The sequence below is a fragment of the Pelodiscus sinensis genome, chromosome 6 (genome assembly GCF_049634645.1).
Source record: "Pelodiscus sinensis isolate JC-2024 chromosome 6, ASM4963464v1, whole genome shotgun sequence".
Classification (NCBI taxonomy): domain Eukaryota; kingdom Metazoa; phylum Chordata; order Testudines; family Trionychidae; genus Pelodiscus; species Pelodiscus sinensis.
In genome coordinates this window covers 22508728-22532024 of record NC_134716.1, presented here as the reverse complement: position 1 = coordinate 22532024, position 23297 = coordinate 22508728, and the positions used below count along the sequence as shown (strand labels likewise).

The 23297-nt window shown below is 40.2% G+C and overlaps 1 protein-coding gene across 3 annotated transcripts in view; it reads right to left on the bottom strand.

Annotated features, from left to right (window-relative positions):
* Positions 1–23297, bottom strand: part of TTC39B (tetratricopeptide repeat domain 39B) — a 153672-nt gene that overhangs the window by 16859 nt on the left and 113516 nt on the right. For 2 of the 3 annotated variants that reach the window (XM_075931548.1, XM_075931547.1), the window contains 12 exons: positions 22652–22719; positions 20147–20211; positions 19893–19998; positions 16663–16728; positions 14373–14481; positions 13064–13131; positions 12914–12973; positions 12478–12639; positions 11282–11373; positions 8363–8483; positions 7861–7972; positions 5095–5184 (listed from right to left, as the gene is read on the bottom strand). In XM_075931548.1, the coding sequence (XP_075787663.1) occupies positions 5095–5184; positions 7861–7972; positions 8363–8483; positions 11282–11373; positions 12478–12639; positions 12914–12973; positions 13064–13131; positions 14373–14481; positions 16663–16728; positions 19893–19998; positions 20147–20211; positions 22652–22719 (1119 nt within the window). The remainder of the gene's footprint in view (positions 1–5094; positions 5185–7860; positions 7973–8362; positions 8484–11281; positions 11374–12477; positions 12640–12913; positions 12974–13063; positions 13132–14372; positions 14482–16662; positions 16729–19892; positions 19999–20146; positions 20212–22651; positions 22720–23297) is intronic. The other variant, XM_014570838.3, reaches the window with a different exon arrangement.

Below are 23297 nucleotides of genomic sequence, written 5' to 3'. Positions count from 1 at the left end.
CATTTCATAAATATTTTCTTTTTCTCAGTCTGCTACTTCATATGAATTGCAATAAAGTTTTGTTGTGCAAACAGAACTGCAGATACCAAAATAAAACTTTAATGTGTGTTCATAAAGCAAAGTAATCTGGCAGACCAACTGTGCTTTTATTTTCAAGAGACACATTCTCTAATTCAGTTCATGATGAAGGAAACATTTTTTCTGATTGCTTAGAGTCCACGTTTGGATAGTGAACAAAGATTGCATAAAATAAGCCATCATTTTAAACATCATTTTATCTGCAAATATCTATATTAAAAGTATTTGCATTTAAGTCGAATACAACAATAAATAAATCACTTAAGATATGAGTAATGCAAGACTGATTTAGTAGACAGTGAGCTTTCATCTATTGTCAAAATGTTCAGTACTAGGCCATATTCAGATTGGCTGTAAGCAAGTCAAAATGGCCAACTATATTTACTAGATTTTATTGTTTAAAGAATACATAGCAAGTTATCAGTAAATTATATGAATTTAATAATTATATTAATTTCCTAGTTCTTACAAGTTATTAACTTTGTTACACTAGCAGATTCATGGAATGTGTCACATTTGTCTAGTTTATAGAGAGGGTTCTATTACCCACTGAATGATTAAAGTGACAGCACAGATCAAACAATACAGGCTATATGTGTAATGTACCTGCTTGTCTGTCAGCCCATCCTTCCTTGCTCAAAGTGCTACTCAGAGCTGGAAGCCAACTCTTCCTGCCTTTCAGGTACATCACTTACTTCACAGATAACATCCAAGGCTGAGCTAAGACAACAGGCAAAGGATGTCATGGTAAGTGTTCCCAGGAGGAGAGACTGAGGCATAATGTTATAAAGTAGGTAGTATAGGAGGCAGTTTACCTGCAGAGAAGGCTCAGCACAGGAAAGGAAAACGTGTTAAAATAGTAAGATGCAAATGAAAAAAAAACAAAAATTGGCAGGATGACTCAAGGGCAGGTGTAAGAAGTGAAAGGTCTTAAATCTTTGTTTAATTGTATATTTTAAGGTGATAAGATCCCTTTATACACTAACATACAATTTATGTTTCCAATATGGACAAGATATAACTGGAGATGCTAAAATCTGACAGATTTGTGATGTAATTCAAAATTGCAAAGTTTATATGTTAGTAAAAGAAAAAAATGAAAGTTCAAAATCAAGCAAAAGTAGAACTGAAAGGGACCGTAAGAAGTTGTCCTGTCCAACCTCTTGTGCTAAGGCAGGACCAGATAAACCTAGACCATTCCTTGCTGCATGCACTGTTGTTGTAACTATGTTAGTCCCAGATATTACAGAGACGAGGTGGGTGGTAAAGTATCTTTTACTGAACCAACTTCTACGGATGAGAGAGGAAAGTGTTTGAACTTACCCAGAGCTCTTCTTCAGGTCTGGGAAATATTCTCAGAGTGCCGAAACAAAATATAAGGTGGAACGAGGGGTGAAGAGGTAAAAAGGAGCTGTTGCCCCAGGGCCTGGTGATTTATAAGGGTTCAGAGCTCCCAGCTGCTGCAGCACCAGGCCCTCTAAATTGCTGCTGGAGCCCCAGGCAGCAGGGTAGGACAGCACTGAAGGGCTGGCTGAGGGAGTCTAGTCCTCAACCCCACCTCTTCTAGGGTGGAACAGATAATTTAGCACAGAGGTCAGCAACCTGTGGCTTGCGAGCAAATATGGCTCACTAAGGAAGCCAGATATGATTCTTTTGAAGTTTGAGCTCAGTCCCTATTCCTCCCCTCGCAGCAGGGAGCCCACACTGGCAACACAGCCTCACAGCTCCTTGAAAGATTAGAGTACCAGTGCCAGCTTCCTACAGGAGGTGAGGGGGGAAAGCCCCGAGGTAGCCAGAAATGGAGCACAGAAATGGCTGTGTGCTGCTGCTCTCCTCCCTCTTACCTGGCTGGGGGAACAGCAACATGCTGACACACTTCCTAGAGGACTATTCAGGCATAAGGATCTTGTGCAAAACAGGGTTTTTGCACGGGAAAAAAAAGTCCACACTGCTTCTTTTTGCCCAAAACCCCTTGCTCAAAAAGAAATGGCAGAAAATATGCTAATGAGATATTTTCTGCAGAAGAACTCGCAGTGAAGACGAAGCCTGAATGTCTTCTACGAGTCCAGTAGCAGTCGAAGTGTTGGTAATGCTGCTAAACAACATTGATCTCCCACGATCTGGAAAATTCTCTGGTTTGGAGCCGGTCAGGTCCTGAGGGTGTTAGACTAGAAAGGTTCAACCTGTAGTTGCTAACAATTCTGCAACTGCTTCAGCACCCTACAATGAGTTTCATCAGGCCCTATCTAGATGACTATATGTAACGTATCTAAATATTCTCTAATCTGGTCTTTCCCTATTCTGGCATGCATTCCTTCCCTTTGTTGTTAAATATTAATTGTGCTGAATATCTTGTCATCAATAAATCTTTTGAAAAGACTGAAGCAAAATAGGCATTAAACATCTCAGCCTTATTGATTATCCTTCCCCACTAAAGGCATGTCTCCACTGGGGAGTTATTTTCAAATAACTCCCCTTATTTCAAAATAACAAGGTGAGTGTCCACACTACCAAGTCTGTTATTTTGCAATAATAGCTCCTGCTTGTGAAGAGGAATAAGCTTATTTCAAAATAATTATTTTGGGGGTTATTATTTTGAAATAACTTGGTAGTGTAGACATAGCCCATACAGACATTCTAAATTTTCCTGTGTTTCTCTCTTGCTCTTAATGTATGTAAAGCATCTCTTCTTATTGCTTTTTATGTTCCTTACCAGGTATTACTCACTTTGTGCCTTAGTCTTTCTGATTTTGTCTCTACATGCTTGTGCTATTCATTTGTTATTTTTCTTAAGCAATTCATTTATGATTCCACTTTTTGTAGGATTTCTTTTGTATTTTCATGTCATTAAAGAGCTTCTGACGAAACCATATTGTATTTTTCCTTTGCATAGGAGAGTCTGCACTTGTACATTTAATATTATCTCTTCTAGAAACCGCCAGCTGTCCTGAATTCCTTTATCCCTTAGATTTTCTTTCCATGAGACAGTTCTCTAGCTAGATTGTCAAGCTCAACAGGTAGTAATGAATGGCTCAATGTCTAGTTGGCAGTCAGTATCAAGCGGAGTGCCCCAAGGGTCAGTTCTGAGCTAATTTTGTTCAACATCTTTACTAACGATCTGGATGAGGGGCTGGATTGCACCCTTAGCAAGTTCACAGATGACACTAAGCTGGGGGAGAGGTAGACACGCTGGAAGGTGGGGATACTGTCCAGAGTATCATAAATAAATTGGAGGATCGGGGCAAAAGAAATCTGATGAGATTCAACAAAGACAAGTGCAGAGTCCTTGGGACAGAAGAATCCCAATCACTGCTACAGGCTGGGGACTGACTGGTTAGGCAGCAATCCAGCAGAAAACAACCTGGGGATTACAGTGGATGAGAAGCTGGATATGAGACAACAGTGTACCCTTGCAGCCAAGAAGGCTAACGGCATATTAGGTGCATTAGTAGGAGCACTGCCAACAGATCTAGGGAGGTGATTATTCCCCTTTATTTGGCACTGATGAGGACACATCTGGAGTATTGCGTCCAATTCTGGGTCCCCTATTACAAAAAGGATGTGGATGCATTGGAGAAAGCACAGCAGATGGCAACAAAAAGGATTAGGAGGTTGGAGCACATGACTTATGAGGAGAGGCTGAGGGATTTGGGCTTATTTAGTCTTCAGAAAAGAAGAGTGAGGGGGGATTTGATAGCAGCCTTCAATTGAAAGGGGATTCCAAAGAGGATGGAGAGAAGCTGTTCTCAGTGGTGAGAGAGGACAAAATGAAGCGCAATGGTCTCAAGTTACAATGGCGGAGGTCTAGGTTGGATATTAGGAAAAGCTATTTTACTAGGAGAGTAGTGAAGCACTGGAATGGGTTACCTAGAGAGGTGGTGGAATCTCCATCCCTGGAGGTTTATAAAATCATAGGGCAGAGGTGTCAAAACTTTTTTCAAAGAGGGCCAGATCTGAAGAAGTGAACATGCGTGAGGGCCGTCCCCGCACTCTCAGCCCCAAGGCGGAGGGCCCGCAGGGTCGGAGGCGGGCGGAGAGCGCAGGGCACACCGGCCTTACGGCGGCCCGGGGACAGGGCGAACCCGCAGCCGAGCAGGGGAGCGGGGCTGCGGACGTGCCCTACAGGGCAGGCTCTAGGACCGCGGAGGCCATGTGTGGCGGCGGCAGCGGCGCGGCCAGAAGCGGCGCGCTGGGCGCGCCAGTTCAAAGGAGTGCCGGGGAGCCAGGAGAGGGGGAGGAAGCGGGGGCCGTATTAAATCGGAACACGGGTTTGGACATGCCTGTCATAGGGTCAGAAGAGATCTCAGGAGATCACCGAGTCCAACCTCCTGCACCAAGCAGGAACAACCCTCACTTAATCATCCCAACCAGGGCTTTTTCAAGCTTGGACTTAAAAACTTCTAGGGATGGAGATTCTACCACCTCCCTAGGTAACCCATTCCAGTGCTTCTCGCTCTGTCCTCTCTCACCACTGAGAACAGCTTCTCTCCATCCTCTTTGGAATCCCCTTTCAGTTAAAGGCTGTTATCAACCTCCCCTCCTCCCCCCACTCTTCTTTTCTGTAGACTAAATAAGCCCAAATTCCTCAGCCTCTCCTCAGAAGTCATGTGCTCCAAACTCCTAATCCTTCTAGTTCTGCCATCTGTCACTACTGAGAACAGTCTCTCTCCATCCTCTTTGGGACCTCCAAAGTCGCAGCTTGACAAAGCCCTGGCTGGAATGATTTAGTTGGTTTTGATCATGCTTTTAGCAAGGGGTTGGACTCAATGACCTCCAGAGGACTCTGTCAGCCTTATGTTCTCTGAATCTATGTTTGGCTTTACATTCTTTGAAAGATAAAGATAGGATAGGGAACTTGCCTTTAATAGTCGTTAATATTGTAGATAGATTTTTGTTTGGGTGTCTTTTCTTTACTCTTTAGGGATGAAATCTCATAGGAAGAAGTGGTATAATTTCCATTATTATATCATTATTTACATTATAGTTAGTATTTGGGTTCACTTGCTGACTACTTACGTTTTTGTTTTTCTTTTTCTTTAGTACCCAGGATATTCCATTCCCATTTCCTGCTTTCAGAGTGTTTTGCCGTCTCTCCCTGGTTCTTACCTGTCGTCCAGAGTTCAAAAGATTGTTTATAATTCTATAGGTTAGGTTTTTAAGGTTTGGGCTTCAGTGTTTTTGGCTGCTTTACTGAAGCATTGGCCTGTCTGGAATTTTATAACTTGAGGTGGAGGTATTTTGGCCTTTTTTTAAAATGTAGGGGATTTTATTAGAAATGGGCTTATATTGTATCTGAGGATTCTGTGCAACTCTGAACTTGAGGGTTTTAAGGTTTAAGTCCTCATTTTGTGATCTTATATCCATGTCTAATAATACCATGAATTGGAATTTCTGTAGTGTTTTGCATTTTCAAAACACTGTACACATTGACTAACGATATATTTCATAATCATAGACATTTTTACTGGGGCTGTGGGAAAATTTCCACTACAAGAGATTGGGAAATGTGTGGTTAAGATCTTGGTATTGAACAAGGATTTTTTTAAATAGAATATTTACAAAGAAATTTTTTATTCCTTTGAGCAGCTAAAGTTCACAAGAAAACTGCTGTAAGATTATTACATTCTCCATATAATTCATTTTAATACAATAACTAAGTAGAGAGGTGTTGTGCTGATGCAAAATAGCAATGGGTGATATTAATATGCTGGCCTAATGGGCCGAAGTGTCCATCTGAGGAAACCTAAGTCAGGGAGAGTGAGTACAGTCATTAACTTTTGAGTGCACATGTTATTTTATATGCTTTTCATCTTATATAATTGTTATTAATTTATGATCCAGCTGTTTCAAAATCAATACTTTCAGATTCAATATTCACACTTCTAACAGCCACAAACTCTCTCTACACTCAACAGCTAAATTTTATTGCCCTTTAGTACTCATTGAAATGTTCCATGAAAGCTCACTTGAAGAAGTGAGCTTCAGGGGATAGCCGACTTAGTCTGTTACAGAAAAAAACAAACAAATGGTCTGGTCTGCCCACATATCTACACTGACAAATTCATCACTGGAATAAACACGTAAGCCACAAAATCAAAGGGTCATTTGACTGCACATCTAGTAATTTGATCTATGCCATCAAATGCCAGCAGTGCCCCACTGCTATATATATTGGACAAACTGGACAGTCTCTGCAGGAAAGAATCAATGGACACAAATCGGATATACGTAAAGGGAACACACAAAAATCTGTTGGTGAACATTTCTGCTTACCGAACCATATTTTAACAGACCTACAGGTGGCAGTCTTGTCACAGGCCAGCTCCACAAGCCAAATACATAGGGAAGGATTGGAATCACACTTCATCCACAAATTCAATTCACATGCTAATGGACTCAATCTAGATATTGGCTGGCTACCTACTTCATAACCACTGAAGGTGCTAACAGCTCTGTGAGTGGTATTCTTCCTGTCTTAGCATCTATTTACTTTGATCTGCTTAGGTTTAAGTACCCATTCTCCAGATACTTAATGAAGCCCTGTCTCACAGACCCCTTCCTTTTTTTTTCTTTTTCTCCCCCCTCTCCTATTTATTTCGAGTTTTCATAACCCCTACTCTTAACTCCGGTCATCTGAAGAAGTGGGCTATGCCCACGAAAGCTCATGATACCATCTACATGTTTTGTTTGTCTATAAAGCGCTACCAGACCATTTGTTGTTTTTTTCCTGAAGAAGTGAGTTTTGTCCATGAATGTTCGTAATATCTCTCTCTATATATATATAGTATTATTTCTTGGTCTTTAAGGCAGGGATGGGGAACTTTTTTTTGTTTGCAGGCCACTAACCTACAGAAAAATCAGTCAAGAACTGCACACAAAAACCCCTCACTGACATGGATGCACCCAGAAATCCCTCACTGACTTCCTACATTCCCCTTGCATGCCAGAGCTTGGAGGGACCCAGTCTAGTAGATTCTGTGTGCTCTAGTCCCTTAGTGTAGCAGCCCGGGAGGGCTGGAGCACCAGTACAGGCTCCCCAATGCAGGGAGGGTCCTGAGCCTCAGGGCCTAAATCCAGACAAGCCAAGGGCCGCATCTGTACCTTGGGTGTGAGGTTCCCCATCCCTGCTCGAAGGTGTCACAGGACTACTTGTTTTTAAAGTTACCAACTAAAATAGCTACCCCTCAGACTCTACAATACAGTTACACTATGGAAGAATATACCTAGAATTTGAGTTAAATATTTCTAGAGGGAATGAACAGGTGATTCTTTCCCTGTTGCCCATTCCCAGCTTATGACAAACAGAGATTAGACACCCTCCCTGCCCATCCAGACTAATAGTCATATTTGGACATATCTACCATGAACTGATCTAGTTCTTTTTTTGAACCCTGTTATAGTCTTGGCCTTCACAACATCCTCTGGCAAAGAGTTCCACTGGTTGAATATGAGTAGTGTGAAAAAATACATCCTTTTGTTTAAAACCTGCTGCCTATTAAATTTTCTCTCTGAGATACAACACCACTGTACCAAAGTATACTGTTTCCCATGCTCTTCTTTTGAAGCCACCTGATTTTGGAAGACATTTTAGAAGTACCAGTAAGTTTGCAATGGGTCCTTTAAAGATACTACTGTGAACCATAATTACCATGAGGTCAGCCAAAGAGTTTATATCCAGAGCCAGTTCTTACCTTGCAAGATACATTAACATGGTACAAAAAAATTAACTGATGAGGTCTCTGAATAGCTTTTTTTACATTCTTACCCTAAATGACTACTTACTAGTTTGGTTCTGTAAAGCAGTTTCTTCTTTCTCAATTGTTACCAATAAACCTTCTGTGAGGTCAGCTCTTTTGCCTACAATTGCAAATCCATTCCAAACATACATCATTTCCTGTCAAAAAGAAACAAAAACCACCTCCGCATCAAAATCTACACTTAACCAACGTTAAATTTAATTTGGATGTCAAAATAGTATGTGATCATGTAATTAAAGACTGTATTATAATGGATATGCACAAGGAAGGTGATGCAAGGTTGCACAGATAATGTTAATTCTGGCATTTCCTAAGTTATGAGTGCTTGATGTTACAACCTTAAAAGTGTTATTTTAGCATAATTTGTGTGTAGTTTCTTGGAAGTTTTTAAAGAGCAAATTAACCCCCCAAAATTCCATCATTTGGGATCACTTCAACAACTACGTGAAAGTTTGTTCTTTTTTTCCTGTTAGATAAAAATAATCATTGTTACTTAAACCAAACTGAAAGAAGGCAGCTTTCAATACCAGAGCAGGTAGTATGAGTTTCACCGGCTGAGCAGCTGTATAGCGTCGAGCTTTCCTCACTGCTAACTTTTCGGTTGGGATAGATTTTCCTGCAATTCTTTGTCTTAGACCATCCACTTGTCTGTAAAGGGAAAAATAGATAATAAATAAAGTAATAATAAGAACATGTTTCTTTATTTATAAAATAGAAACACTCCAATACAAAACATGAAATGGTTTCTATGCTTGTGTGGAAAACATGCTGGAGATCAATAAATTCGACAAAAAATTTCAACAATAAAGGGAAGAGGAGAGACAAAAGTCCCTTGCAGAGCTGGAAATTTTTGGTCACCAAAACTGCATACTTGTCATGACTTTTGATGCATTGTAACGTGAACACTCTTTGGGTTCTGTCATCAAAAAGAGTTTTTTGGTGACAAAACTTGTCAGTGTAGACAAGACTTTAGATCTCTGCTTTTTGTTGCATAAAATCTCCGCCTGAGCTATTATTTGATTTATACACAGATTTTCTGGAAACGCATTAAGCTGTAAGGTCCTGCCAACACGACTTAGAGAATGACAAAATCTGCTGCTAACTGCATTGCTGTGAACACGGTTTAAGGGCGGGGGAGGGGCAAATTGTCTTCTAAGTCACTTCATTACCGATGATTAAGATGGAAATTGTTCTCAGTCATATGCTGTGCTCTGGAAGGTATCTGTAACCACTGAGCTTTGAAGCTTTTTACTTGTTTCTTTGTAACTTTCACCTACCTTGCCTTTTAAATTCTACACCTTGTTGTAAGATTGTTGGGCTTTGTGGCAAATGAAATTTAATGTGGGTAAGTGTAAAGTAATGCACATTGGAAAAAATAACCCCAACTATACATACAATATGATGGAGGCTAATTTAGCTACAACTGATCTTGTAGTTATCGTGGATAGTTCTCTGAAAACGTCCACGCAGTGTGCAGCAGCAGTCAAAGAAGCAAATAGGATGCTAGCAATTATTAAAAAAGGGATAGAAAATAAGACGAAGAATATCTTACTGCCCCTATATAAAACTATAATATGCCCACATCTTGAATACTGCATATAGATATGGTCTCCTCACCTCAAAAAGATATTTTGGCATTAGAAAAGGTTCAGAAAAGAGCAACTAAAACGATTAGGGGTTTGGAACAGGTCCCATATGAGGAGAGGCTAAAGAGACTGGGACTTTTCAGTTTAGAAAAGAGGAGACTGAGGGGGGATATGATAGAGGTATATAAAATCATGAGTGGTGTGGAGAGGGTGAATGAAGAAAAGTTATTTTCTTGTTCCCATGCTATAAGAACTAGAGGACACCAAATGATATTAATGGGTAGCAGGTTTAAAACTAATAAAAGAAAGTTCTTCTTTACGCAGCGCACAGTCAACCTGTGGAACTCCTTGCCAGAGGAGGCTGTGAAGGCTAGGACTATAACAGAGTTTAAAAAAGAGCTAGATAAATTCATGAAGGTTAGGTCCATAAAAGGCTAAGGAATGGTGCCCCTGGCCTTCGTCAGTCAGAGGCTGGAGAAGGATGGCAGGAGACAAATTGCTTGATCATTGTCTTCGGTCCACCCAGCACTGGCCACTGTCAGCGGACAGAATACTGGGCTAGATGGACCTTTGGTCTGACCCAGTATGGCCATTCTTACGTTCTTATGTTTGTAACTCTCAACCATTTTGCTTTATAAGTTCAGAAACCTACTGTAAGCTTGGTGATTGTTGAGCCTTGAAACTCTATAATCTTTGTAACTCTCAGAGACTTTGCTTGTAACTTGCTCTAAGCTGCATGCCACCCTAGGATAAGAGTGTGTGTGAATGGAGCGCGTTTGGGGTGAGGGAAACAGAAAGGCTAAACGTGGAGCCAGGAGCCATGTAGTAGTAGGACCCCTGCCTGAGTGACAAGAGCTACCCAGTTCTTATAAAAGGAGAGAGCACATGGCAGAAGCCCTCTTTCTGATCAGCTCCCCAGCCAGGATCCCTGGCTAGAGGCAAACCTCAGGAGTCAATATGTCTTGGGCTGCTCTGCAACCTTTTGCCTGGATAAGTGTGTGAGTGCCTGAGGGCATGAATGAATGTGTGTGACTAGATTAATGAATGTGTGTGTTTGGGTGGGTAAGAGAGAGAGCTCACTCCCCTTCAGTTTAACCCTATAATGGCATTCAATGACAGCTCAACACCCTTGAGTTTAACCCTGTAGTGCACAGGTTCTCAAACTTTGTGATACCGCAGCCCCCCTCTAAGTTGCTCACTACCCCTGGAGGGGTCAGGACCCTCAGTTTGAAAAATGCGGCTGTAGTGGATTATTAATTCCTCATTTAATAAATCCATATGAGTAAAACCCTGGGGTGGTCACCAGCGAAATTTGGGGTAACACTTTTGACCAGTGGTTCCCAGCCAACAATCAGGATTAATATGACAAAAGAGTCTCAGCTAGAAAGCAACATCAAAAAAAGTCAGAAACATAAATTAAACAAAATAAAATGTATATACATGAAAATACAAAAATAAGAGAAATAATCACTTCATTTTTCATGTTTATTTGATCTTTGCTTCTTTTTGCTAGATTTTCTAACTCTTGTGTTAAATGTTAGAAGATTAAACTTTTACACCAAACTTGACACCACTTAACCTACAAGATGGCAGCTGTTTGCTAATATCTCACATAAACATCTGTCATTACTATTCACTATAGTTGAGAAAAAAAGTCCTCAAAAAGATGTGCCAGTTAAATTGATTTCCCAGATAAATGCATCCTGATTAAGTCCATCATAATATACTAGCTGAACTCTTCAGCCTTTTGTCACTGGTTCTTTAGGCCTTCCACACTTATGTGGGACTCCAGTATCACATTCAATGCTACAATATATGCCCAGCTATTGTACCCACTTTAATGAAAATATAAAAGTTTACCTGAACAAAGATACAATATCTTCTCCAGTTGTTTTCACATCCTCATCTGGAAGCATACACAGAATTGCAGCTTTCTGGAATACATATATTGCCTAACCAAATAAACAAATCCCACCCCAAACACTATGTTAGTATGTTATTTACAATATTGGATCAGAGTATTGGTTTATCAAGTGTCACATCCTTCTTTCAGCAGTGAGGCAGGTGAACAATTGTAACTTGTCCCTCCCCTCCAGTATCTATTTTTTGTGGTTTATAACCAATTCCATTTTCATCAAATGAATCAACTATTAGCACTAACAAATTAAAATATTTTGAGAGCGCTTTTCCTTCAAAATATGTAGATTAATTTATGTACATTCATAAATTAAAAATAGAAGCCTCACTCTAGAGAGGACAGACCATCCTATTCCATAGTTTGGGGGTGTTTTAATTCAAGGTTTTGTTGGGCTCATTTCTAAACATACCATCATGAACACATATCTTAGCAGGTTTTCTGTCTAAGGAACTTCACTGGAAAGAGCAGTAAGTGGAACCTGCAATGAAACTAGTGGAAATTCATTAAGTCTTTTATTCATTTCCAAAGTATGAAACTTGTAAGTGTCACTCTAGTTTCAACTGAATACAGTTATCTTTTAATTTTTCTTGGCAAAGGTAAGGCAATCATGCCAAGATAGTATCCAGTTTTGACAAAAATGTAAGATACATGTTCAAGTGTTATCCGCATGTTGGCTTCATTTTTCATTTTGAGGCATCTATTTGCAAGGAAAGGGTAAGAGTCTTTTTTTTCCTGGAACTTCCTATTGTAAGCTCATTGAAGCTGACTAGTTCCTTGAATGTTATTATTTAATTAATATTTTAGTAAGTTTTAAAATAAGAGTTTAATCAACAACATTTGTTCTTCTACATTAGATCTCAATTATACTGATCCAGTGAACTTTGTTTTCCCCTCTTTTTGCCCTTCTTTTTTTGGATTCTGGTAAATATTTCAATGTATTAAGGTGCTGAAATTCACACTCATTGTTTAGTAGTTTACTTCAAATTTGAGAGCAAAATTCTACCTCAGCCACTGAACCTACAATTTTTGAGGCCGGTATTTTTTGTACCAAGACTGAACTCACTGAGGAGATTGTAACACACCCTTAACTATGGAGTGGCTACTGCCATGTCATAATAATGTCCACTTGCCCATTTACCTTAGACCACCTGCTCTCTTTGCAGAGCAGGTCTGCATACCGATATGCTTGAAGCCAGTTCTGCTGGAATGAGTAGCACCACATGAGTTCCCAATAACAGAGGTGATGAATTTGTTTCCACTCTTGCTGAGCAGCAATACATTCTTGGAATTTTGACTGTGCCTACAGTTCATTTCAGTAAAATAGAATCATGAGAGAGGGAAATGATAACCTTATTAATTACAACACATCAGAATTATGGCTACTTAGCTAAATAATGAGCCAAACCCTCTCCCCAAAACCTTGGGCAAAATAAATAGGCTAGGTGCTGGAGAATTTCACTAAGGAAAGGAAAAATAATCCATCACCCATGAAAAAACTAGTCGTCAATTAAAATCAATGGGATAACTCAGTTGAGCTGGGTAAGCATTGAAATAAATGAATAAAAATTCATTACCTTTTCAAAATTTCCTTTTAGTATATCTATTCTGGCATCATAAAACAAAATGATGGAACCCTTGAGAGTAAAAGAAAAAGCAAATAAATAATCACTACTTTAATTAGAGGAGCATTTATTATTTATTTTTCTAAAATATTTAGTACACACATTTGGAAACTTCTGGAGGTAAGGTTCAAGAAGAGTCTCTGCTTCCTGAAGGTTGGCTTCTCCTATACCTACAATCGTAACAAAACAAGCTCAGTCTCACCAGAATAAAGAAGATTTTTACAGATTAATCTCCAAATGACATTACAGTTTGACTAAGAGATTAGCGAACAGTCTTCTCTCGTATAAAAGGATAAACTTTATTAGCTCATTATACTGAGTTTCAGTAAAAACAAAATCACTTCATGGAATCATTAATAGCGTTTAGGGTAATAAATGTCCATGACATAAATGGAACAGAATAGAAAACGTTCATAAAATAAGTTTCTTCCTTATGTTTTTTTTAAGCAAAAAGTCCTCATTTAATCTTGAAAGTTAGGAAAAACTTCCTTGATCCCTCACTTCCTAATTTTCATCTCAATAGACAATACTAAGGGGGAAATGAAATCCTTCTAAATTTCCTGACAAACCTAAAAAGGGAAGGAATATTAAAAGATTAAAATTAAATTAATTAAAAACACAAATTAAAAGATGCAAATACATATCAGGAATATAGGCAAACCTAGTAGTGATTAAGCCTGAAGCAATTTTATAGGTGCCTGAACTTTCAAGGATTTCATATAAAAGACATTCCTGACTTTCCAGATAGAGCACTATCTCAAATTCCCTGTCTATATCCTCATTAGGCCAGGGCCGACCCACAACATTTCAGCACCTGAGGCGGGGAGCTCAAATGATGCCCCCAAGTCCCCTCGCTACACTAGCAGCAGGCACAATTTTCTACACTCTGGGTCCTAGTGGCGCCCCTTCACAGTCTGGCACCTGAGGCGGCTGCCTCAGTTCACCTCATAATAAGAACAGCCCTGCATCAGGCTCTGCACTTTGGTCCATCATCAGGCTCATATGCTCCAGAAATCTTTTTGAAATATGTGTGTTTGTAAGGTATGAGCTCAAAGATCTACTGCATGCGGGGAACAAGGAGCATATAAAAAATTAAAGGTAATAATCTTTGAGTTTCTTTCTCTCCATCACACCCACACCCACTCTAAGAGGTAAGCAGATAACTAAATGTTTAATTTAGGAGTATACATTTGTTTCCCTAGTTATTTTTTAATATTTTTTAGCATTTGAGTACATAATGTCCTAATATAAATTTAATAATGTCTATCTTCCAGTTTTTTTCTAAATAGTAATGCTTGGTACAGTGCATAGTTTTTCTAAACAACTGAAATTTACAAAAGCATGAAATATTTCACATTTCATATTATATTTACAATGTCAAATAATCCAGAAACCATATTCCAGTTCTTACCAAGGATTAAAGAGACATAAGTATGATATACCAACAGGGTAAAAGTACACAGTATGGCTCTCAAACTGGTACCAGAAGCACCTTCCCGCAGCTGATGGAGGCCCAAGTTCTAAAGGAATCACAAATATGTAGAGATTTAACTATCAAATAGATTAAAGTGGCAAAGTAATACAAATTATATCTTTTAAGCAGTAAACTTTAACAGAAATTTCTTCATTTTTCCTTTTAGGCATACTGATTTTTTAATTTATTATCTGGCCCAAATCATGAATGACCCACTATTCCAAAGCAGACCCTGGGAGGGGCAATGGATTAATCAATGAGTCTAGTCAACTTGATTAACCCTCTGATACTTGTCAATGAGTCTAGTCACCTTCCTAAAGTTAAGTTGGAAGAATATGAACAAAGCACTTTTCCCACTTAGCCCTATCCACTGGCTGGAGACGACCACAAATATTCTCTTTCACACCAGGAAACCTCATACAAAAGAAATACTACCCCCTCTCACTTCTATCCCTAAGCAAAAACCTTCCTCTCATGATCACCTTTCTCACTGACACACTCAGGCAGGGATTCCTTGTTTCCACTCTCTTGCAGCAGCTCCTCCACAGACTCCTGAAATACCCAACTCTCTTCTCTCATCAGCTAATATTTTGGGAGGCCCTCACTGAACTGCTACCCCTTTAGATTTCGTCCCACATTTTCTGTGAATGCTAAAGAGAAGTATTATAATCTATGGGGAGCCTGGCAGGGAGCTCATTTATATGGGGTTTCTGCCATACCCACTGTTCCCATAGTTTCTGACTGGGAAGCATCTCAACCGCTGTTCCTTGCCCATACTCTTTAGGAGCAGTCAGGCTAGCTTACAGTTTCTCCATACAGGTATAAAGGTTCTCCGGATATGAAATGTAGCACCATCTGCATACATTTGACTTTAACAATTTTGCTTTTTGATCAGGTGTTTAAAAGGGGTTCTAATGTTTAGATGCTTGCTACAGTGCATACATTTGTCCTGCAGATTGATGTTATGATGGTAATATTTAAAAAGGGTTCAGCTTGGATTCCTTTGAGATTATTAATTATTATTATTAATTAATTATTCTGAAAAGACCTAAGGTGTACTTGGTTTTTTACAACACTAGGTAAAAAGACAACTTATTTAATCATGAACAACTTACAGTCTCATTTTACATATGACAAGCAATAGCTGTAGGAAAGATAATAGTAAAATGATGTTGCAGTGATTCAGTTGTGGCCCATGCACATCTTGAAGATTAGCTAGCTATTAATTTTTATATTTTTAACTCATATTTTGTAGGTAGCAAGGCAAAAGGGAGTTTTAAAGAGCTACTCAAACTTATGGCCTGCAGGTCATCTATGGCCAGAGTATATTCACTATCCAGCCTGGGAATCCTGAGGGGGTCGATGCGCGAGGGGTGAGGAGAGGGGAGAGGGAGGGAGGAGAGGTGTTCGCAACCACCCCCCAAACCCTGCCTCTTCCTACCACCACCCTGCATTGCACACCTTCCCCCAAGGGATGCAGTATTAGAGATTACCGGGAGGTGAGGGAGACCTACTGCAGAGCAGCACTATCAGTTAGGACCCCATGCACCCTTCCGGGACTGGGAGCCACAGGGAAGTGGAGCATGTGGGGCAATGGGGGGAGGGGAGATAGCGGGCAGGACCATGGTGGGAAAAGACAGGTCTTGGACGGTAAGACAACTGCTTCTCCCAGGCCACAAGGAATCCCATGCTGGATTGTGAATATGTTCTGGCCATAGATGGCCCCAGGGCCATGAGTTTGAGACCCTTGGAGTCTATCCCACATAGGGGGAAAGAAGGTGTAGGAACCCTCCTTTATCTCTGCACAGGCCTCATACTCTTGGGATGGGACACAAATGAGTAAGATCTTACCGTGCACTCCTCCCAGAGCAGGAGGGGAGGGAAATAAGTAAGGCATGAGCTACAGTTCTAATGGCTCATGTGGAGGATGTAGTAATTTACCCTTCTCCTTAAGGGCAACAGGGAAGTAGGAAGGAAACTGGGCCTCATAGACTGTGTCTCCCAGAGCTAGTCCTTGAGTGGTGAAATTTATGCACCATCATTTGCTCAGTGTGTACCTAAACAAACAGTTTTTACCTATCATTAATATTTTAGATGGGCATTTAAAACACCAAATAAAAAAAACTGGACATAAGTGTAGTGTACCTTTCATTTTACACATTTAAAATTAAAGCCCTCCACACTCCACCACAGAAAGCACCGACATTTTAAAAAACAAATTTAATACCCTATTTCCAGAAAACCCAATAAATTCTAGGAGTCGGAGAATCCTTCCTGGTAAAAGCGACAGCATCTGCAATATCAAATAAGCAAAAAAATTGACAGTTTAATCAGATATGGAAACCATGTGTACAATATTCAAAAGAAAACAGTCTCTAAAAACTGCTATAAATCTGCAGCCAATGTAAGTTGCAACAAATGCCATTTCAGTTAGCATTAAAAAAGTGAAAAATATCAAAATACAAATCTAAATACACTTTTTAAAAAAATCTTGAAATATACATGCATGGTCAGGTATTGTACAACTACTTTGTATGTGTGACACCGTTTCAGCTCCCACTTGGTCTTGCATCCTGGAAGCCACAAGACCCTACCACGAATCCTCTCTCAAGATAATGAGTCCTTATTTCAGGCTGACTAGCAGTGTCAATACACTGTGGATTATTTTGAATAAGGGGGCAATATAGGTAGGCACTGTAGTCAATATTAAAATATTACTATTGTTTCTATTATCACCAGCTTCTAACTTTTTTTCCCCATTCCTTCTTTAAAAAAACATTTTTAGCATTTCCAATCAGACTCTGACGGGGCGGCCCCGCCCCACACTGAAGCCCAGGGAAACTTCCTGGTGCCGGGGGCGGAGAGGGCCCCACCCACACAGCCCTACTGGGCATGCTCCAAGGGGAGCACAGGTACAAAAGGCTGCTGGCCTGCTCAAAAGGGGCAGTCTGTGGCCCGAGCTGGAGCTAGCGCCCACCGGCCAGAGAGGGAGTTGCCAAGAGTGCTGAACATGCCGCTGCCGGGCCTCCGTCGGGCTCGGCCCCAACGCCGGAGCCGCTGACCGACCCCCCGTGACCTGAGCACCAGACCGGACACTGCCAATGCCGACGTTGCCGGGGGAAGTACCAGTCCAGCCATCTGACCAACGCCAACAGGTGGGACTGCAATGGGCCGGGGGTAGGAAGTGACCTAGGGCAGGGAGCTGAAAAAGCCCCTGAGGGCTCGGGGCGTTGCCGGGAGGAGCCCCCGCCGAGCCAGTGGTGGGAACCACCCGCCACTACTAGGGCCCTGGGTTGGGACCCGGTGGAGAGGGAGGGCCCGGGCCCCCCTACCTCTGCTGCTCGAGACCCTGGCGAGTGGGGGCTGGGATAAAGAACTTTGGACTAGGCCTCTGGGCCTGTGAACTGTGGACTAGGCCGGGAGGCCGTATTTCCCCTAAAAGGGGGCACCATGCTTCGGGCCAAGGCCCAAGCTGGTTGGATGATGCCCCGGAGGAGGGTGGCTACCCCTGTCAAGGGGGGGGCCCCCCGACACAGGTGATTTTGCACTGTTACCTTGGAAAGTTCTCTTTGTGCCTATTTTGGAAGGATGGAACTAGATGTCCAAAAAAGAATACTACAGATAAGACTAGACAACATAGCCCAGGCATGTCCAAAGTCCGGCCCGCGGGCCAATTGCGGCCCGTGTTCCGGTTTAATACGGCCCCCCAGGTAATTTGGCAATATCTATCTTTTATGGCCCCCAACGAATCCATATGTATTGAGATGAATAAATTGTAAAATCTCAGTTAATGTCAGTTGGTCTAAATCAGTTATAAATATATTTGGACACAACATGTGTACTTGGTGTTATGTTCCTGTTCATATTTTTTGAACTTAAAAGTTGACAGACAACCTTTATTACCAATAATATGTAATGTACTTTACAATGTTCCTGACATATATTTCAGCTTCCTGGATTTTTTTTTCATCTGGCCTTCAGATATGAAAGGCAGAGTGATTTAACACCTGTTTAGATTTGTCATCCATGTGACGAAATGAAAAGTATGCCGTTTGCAATAAACTTTGCATAAAATAGTTAATTTGCATTTAATTTTAATGGTTCAAAGAATGTCAGGCAAAATGGTTGGCCCTCACGCATGTTCACTTCATCAAATCTGGCCCTCTTTGAAAAAAGTTTGGACACCCCTGACATAGCCCATCAGTGGCAGCCTGGTTATACTGTTTTTACTATGTTCTTGTACATACATACATAAATACCCACTCACTTCCCTTTTCATTGATCTTCTCTCCACATGAAACATAATGGAAAGCTTTTTAGGTTAGCAAATAACTTTTTAGTCAATGTATCAAAAGAATGTCTGGTTGAAAGCTAGTGTTTGAGAGAATCAGTACAGCTAATAATTGGTCTGTTTTTCTAGATTAGAAAAGGAATTTTTTTCTTCAAATTTCCTATAGGTGAACCTCTATTGATGGTAGCAGTAAAGAATGCCAGTATAACCAGGCTGCCACTGATGGGCTCTGTTGTCTAGTCTTATGTTAAATAAAATTAGATGACCTAATAAGCAGGGGAGATGACAGAACTGCTGAGATCCTGGGCAAGGGGGGAGGCTCCATACTCCCAGAAAGGAAGGGGCCTTGGGCTGAAAAGGTGGGGCCGAGGCAGCCAGCTGTCAGCACCACCTGGACTGTACCACACCTCCCACCCCCAGCCAGTTCTTCAGCACCGCCCAAAGCTCACTGCCAGGGCTCTGGCAGCAGTTTAAAGGGAAAGTGCCCTTTTGAATCACCAGGCCCCAGGGCAGTTGCCCTTTGACCCCTACTGTTGGTGGGCCTGCATAGTGGTTAACTTGCGAGCATCTAGTACTCCCACTTTTATTAACATGGGTGATAATATAATGGTGTAACATTTGAAATAAATTGCTAGATTTACAGATTCTAAGGCCAGAACAGATCATTGCAATAATTCCCTAATAGGTCACTGCTGCAAAAGGAGGGCATGAAAAGATAACATACAACAATAAAATTACTCAAATACAGATATCCATAGTAGCTTATCTAGTGGTGGCTGAAGTATATGGTTTTACATATTGTTAGAAATAGTGTTTTTTTTTCTTTAACAGTAGCTTCAGCACGCAATGCAGACAGAGGTTTTTATGTTCAATATGTTTTGTTTTGGTTTGTTTGTTTGACAAAAAAGAGATTAGGAAGTTGTAAAAAATTGCAGGCATGCAAGGAGTTGTCACCTACTACTGCCATTTTGAATAAAGGTTACACGAGATCTGAAAAATCTACCACTTTGCACTATAAGACCATCTTATTTCTAAAATGATGGCACTTTGGACAAAACTTTCATTTATGCAAAGTCACCTAATATAGAATATTATGTCCTTATAAACTCAAGTAAATTAGATACTAGCTAATTATCTTTTTACAGTTAGAAAAACTAAAAACATACCAAATTGAATGCTCCTATTCCAAGTTTTACTCCTCCTTCAAATTGATGGTGGGTTTCATTTTTATTTTTATTGCCCTGAGTCATCTGTAGCACCTGATGACATTCTCTTTTAATTCAGAGAGGGAAAAAAAAGTTAGAGGTTGTAACAACAACAAAAATAGAGTAATGTGATTTTTTTTAAGACTATGGAATTAATGAAATTACACCTATTTACTCCAGGGCTAAATCTAACCACATATATTGTAATAACTTACTTGTATATTTGGTAACTTGTCCTAATTTTGAGGCCACCTTTGATAAAGTTGATCATATTTTCATCCTGGAAAAAACAAATGTCCTTTATGAAGCTTATCATAACATTTTTCTAAACTGTTTCCTTTAAACTAATGTTTTCTTTTGACAATGATTGTAATAAAAAAGTACAATTTCAGAAACAGAAAAAATATTTCTACAGTAATTAACTTTAGTCTTCTAAATGAGCATATGGTGCATACAGATTTGTCTGAGCATACAGATACATTCTTTTGTGTGTTTTGAATTACATTTAATTAAAAAGAAGTTAAAAAGAGAAGTGAAAGTCAACAAAATTTGGGGCTAAGAGAAAGCACTTCTGCAAAATAATGACTGAAATAAGATATTCTCCACCAGATGGTGCTATAGGAACTTTTAGAGAGTATTGCTAAACAGTGTTCTGAACTACATATGCATGAGTAAAGAACAGTACAAAGAATATCCCACAGTGTCCCCTAACCAGATCAGTTCCACGTGCTAATCCGTAGCAATTCCAACAGGTTTTGGGTTGCTGTAGGACAGCAAAGAGCACATATTTCCCAATATATTATATCATAATAGCTACAGAAATGTAGTTATGCGTGCTCTTTATTTAGTTTTAGTTATGCGTGCACATTGATTTAGTTTTTTGAAGATTCTCTTTTCAGTTAAATCCACTGATGGGTTGTTCAGTGTTTTGCTTTTGTTTGATTTTTTTCTCAAACAAAATACTAATTAATTAATACTTATTTTAAGACCTGGAGCTTACAAACATTTAGGCACATGCTTAACTTTATACATACGAGTAATATCTTCAGAGTTCAAAGACATGGGGAGAATAGGCTAAAGGAGAACATAAGAGCAGCCATATTGGGTCAGATCAAAGATCCATCTACCCTAGTATCCTGTTTTCCAACAGTTGCCAATGCCAGGTGCCCCAGAGGGAATGAACCGAACACATAATCAACAAGTGATCCCTCCTCAGTCATTCCAAGCCTCTGACAAATAGAGGCTAGGGGCACTATCCCTACCCATCCTGGCTAATAGCCATTGATAGACCTATCCTCCATGAATTTACCAAGTTCTTTTTTGAACACTGTTAAAGTTCTGGTTTTCACAATGTCCTCTGGCAAGGAATTCCACAGGCTGACTATGCATTGTGTGAAGAAATACTTCCTTTTGTTTGTTTTTAAACCTGCTACCCATAAATTTCATTGGATGACCCTTAGTTCTTATGTTAGGGGAACAAGTAAATAACTTACTTTCTTCTCCACACCAGTCATGATTTTATAGACTTCTAGCATATCCCCCTTCGTCTTTTTCTCTATCCCTTTTTTTAATGATTCCTGACATTTGTTTGATTTTTTTTTTTGAGTGAAAAAGGTGAAAGTTTTAAACTGTACCCTCTCCTTAAAGGGTGTAGCCCTTTCTGCCCACTCAACTCAACTTAGCTTATTTTCTAATGCAAAAATAAGATTGCCAGTTTTTCAATAGTACAAACTAAGCTATATTTAAAAAACTAAGTAATGTTAGCTTCCGGGTGAAAAAATTGCTTCTGAAATAGCTGCTGAGCTTTAAAAGAAGAGCTGGGGTCAAAAGAGACCAGACAGCATTACAAAGAAAAAAGAGTTATGCACCTCTCTACTCACAAATATATTCAAAATATTAACCGCCTCTGCCCTATTATTTTTTCATCTATTTACTAGGAATTGCTTTCCACTATGGAGGCCGGGGGGGTGGGGGGGGGGGGGAGAGAAGTTTGCACAAATTCACCTGAAAGTGGTTTTTACAAAAGGCTAGTAAAATGTATGAGCCGTTTTCCAAATTGTAATAAACCACTTCAGGGTGGGTATTAGTAGGCCACTGATGCAAATCACAGTAGGTGAAGACCAAAGGCTTCAGGGTATAATGCCTCACAATAAACCCAACATGAGCACAAACACTTCTGATTGTAATGCATTCATATAAGGTAGCTAGCACTGTTTTTAACAGTATGTGGACAGTGATTTGAACCACAAAACAAAAAGGAAATGCTGCTATGTGATCAGCATCAGCTGAAATACTGTTAGTCAGAAAGGAAGTTTCTATCTGCTTAATCCATTTACAGCAAGGCACTGTTGGACAGGTGAATCACAGGAATCTTCTAGCCTCCTGATACTCATGAAGTAGCGACCAGTTTCTGCAGCACACTACAATGCATCAGTGTCATGAACTGGTAAAACACCATATCTTAGACAACAGTACAAAGGAATTAGGAGGGAGCAGATGCATAGATATAATTTGAATAATATATCTAAATAGAAAAAAATATATGATAGCATATGTAGCATTTTCAGATATTTCCTATTTAAACATTTATATAATCCCCCCCCCTTTTTTTTTAAACCATTACATTTTTGTGAGTAGAGTGCTCTAATTGAATGATTACTCACATCTTTTTGCTACCATGCACGTTCACAGAGAGTTCTGAAGTTAAAGACAGACATTACCTGTACAAATGTGAGCGCTGCTTTCTGTAGCAAACATTCAGCATAACAGATTTCTGCATGCATTTCCTCTATTAAAAAAGAAAGGAGAAAAGGAACAAAAGAAGCCTGAAATTATTTGTTGCAGACACATTGTTTGTTCACATTCAGTTGCATAACTTGTCAATCAATGAAATTAAAACAATTTTGATAACAAAATACAGGTTGAACTTCCCTGGTCCTGCACTCTTAGGACCTGACTGGGCCCAAACCAGGGAATTTGCCGAACCCGTAGAGGTCAATGCTGGCCCCTCTGTTGCAGCCGGCTGATATCAACAGAACAAGGATGAAAGGGTTCTTGGTGGAAGAAGCAGGAGTCGTGTACAGCCCCGCAGCCAGCAGTGGGGGGCTAGGAGCGCAGCCCCTCAGCCTCTGGGCTGCACTCCTGACCATCTCTGCCAGTCACAGGTTCCACTGCTGGCCACTGAGCTCCACAGCTGCTCTGTCTCTCTTTTCCACAGAACCTGACTTCAGTCCCCACTCTTGTCTCCCTGAGCTTGAATGCCACAAATAAACTATTTGCAGTGCTCTGGAAGCTATGGGACAGTGGGGAAGGAGATACTGAATACAGAGCCCCCAACTTTTCTCCATGAGTGCTCTAGCTCCAGAA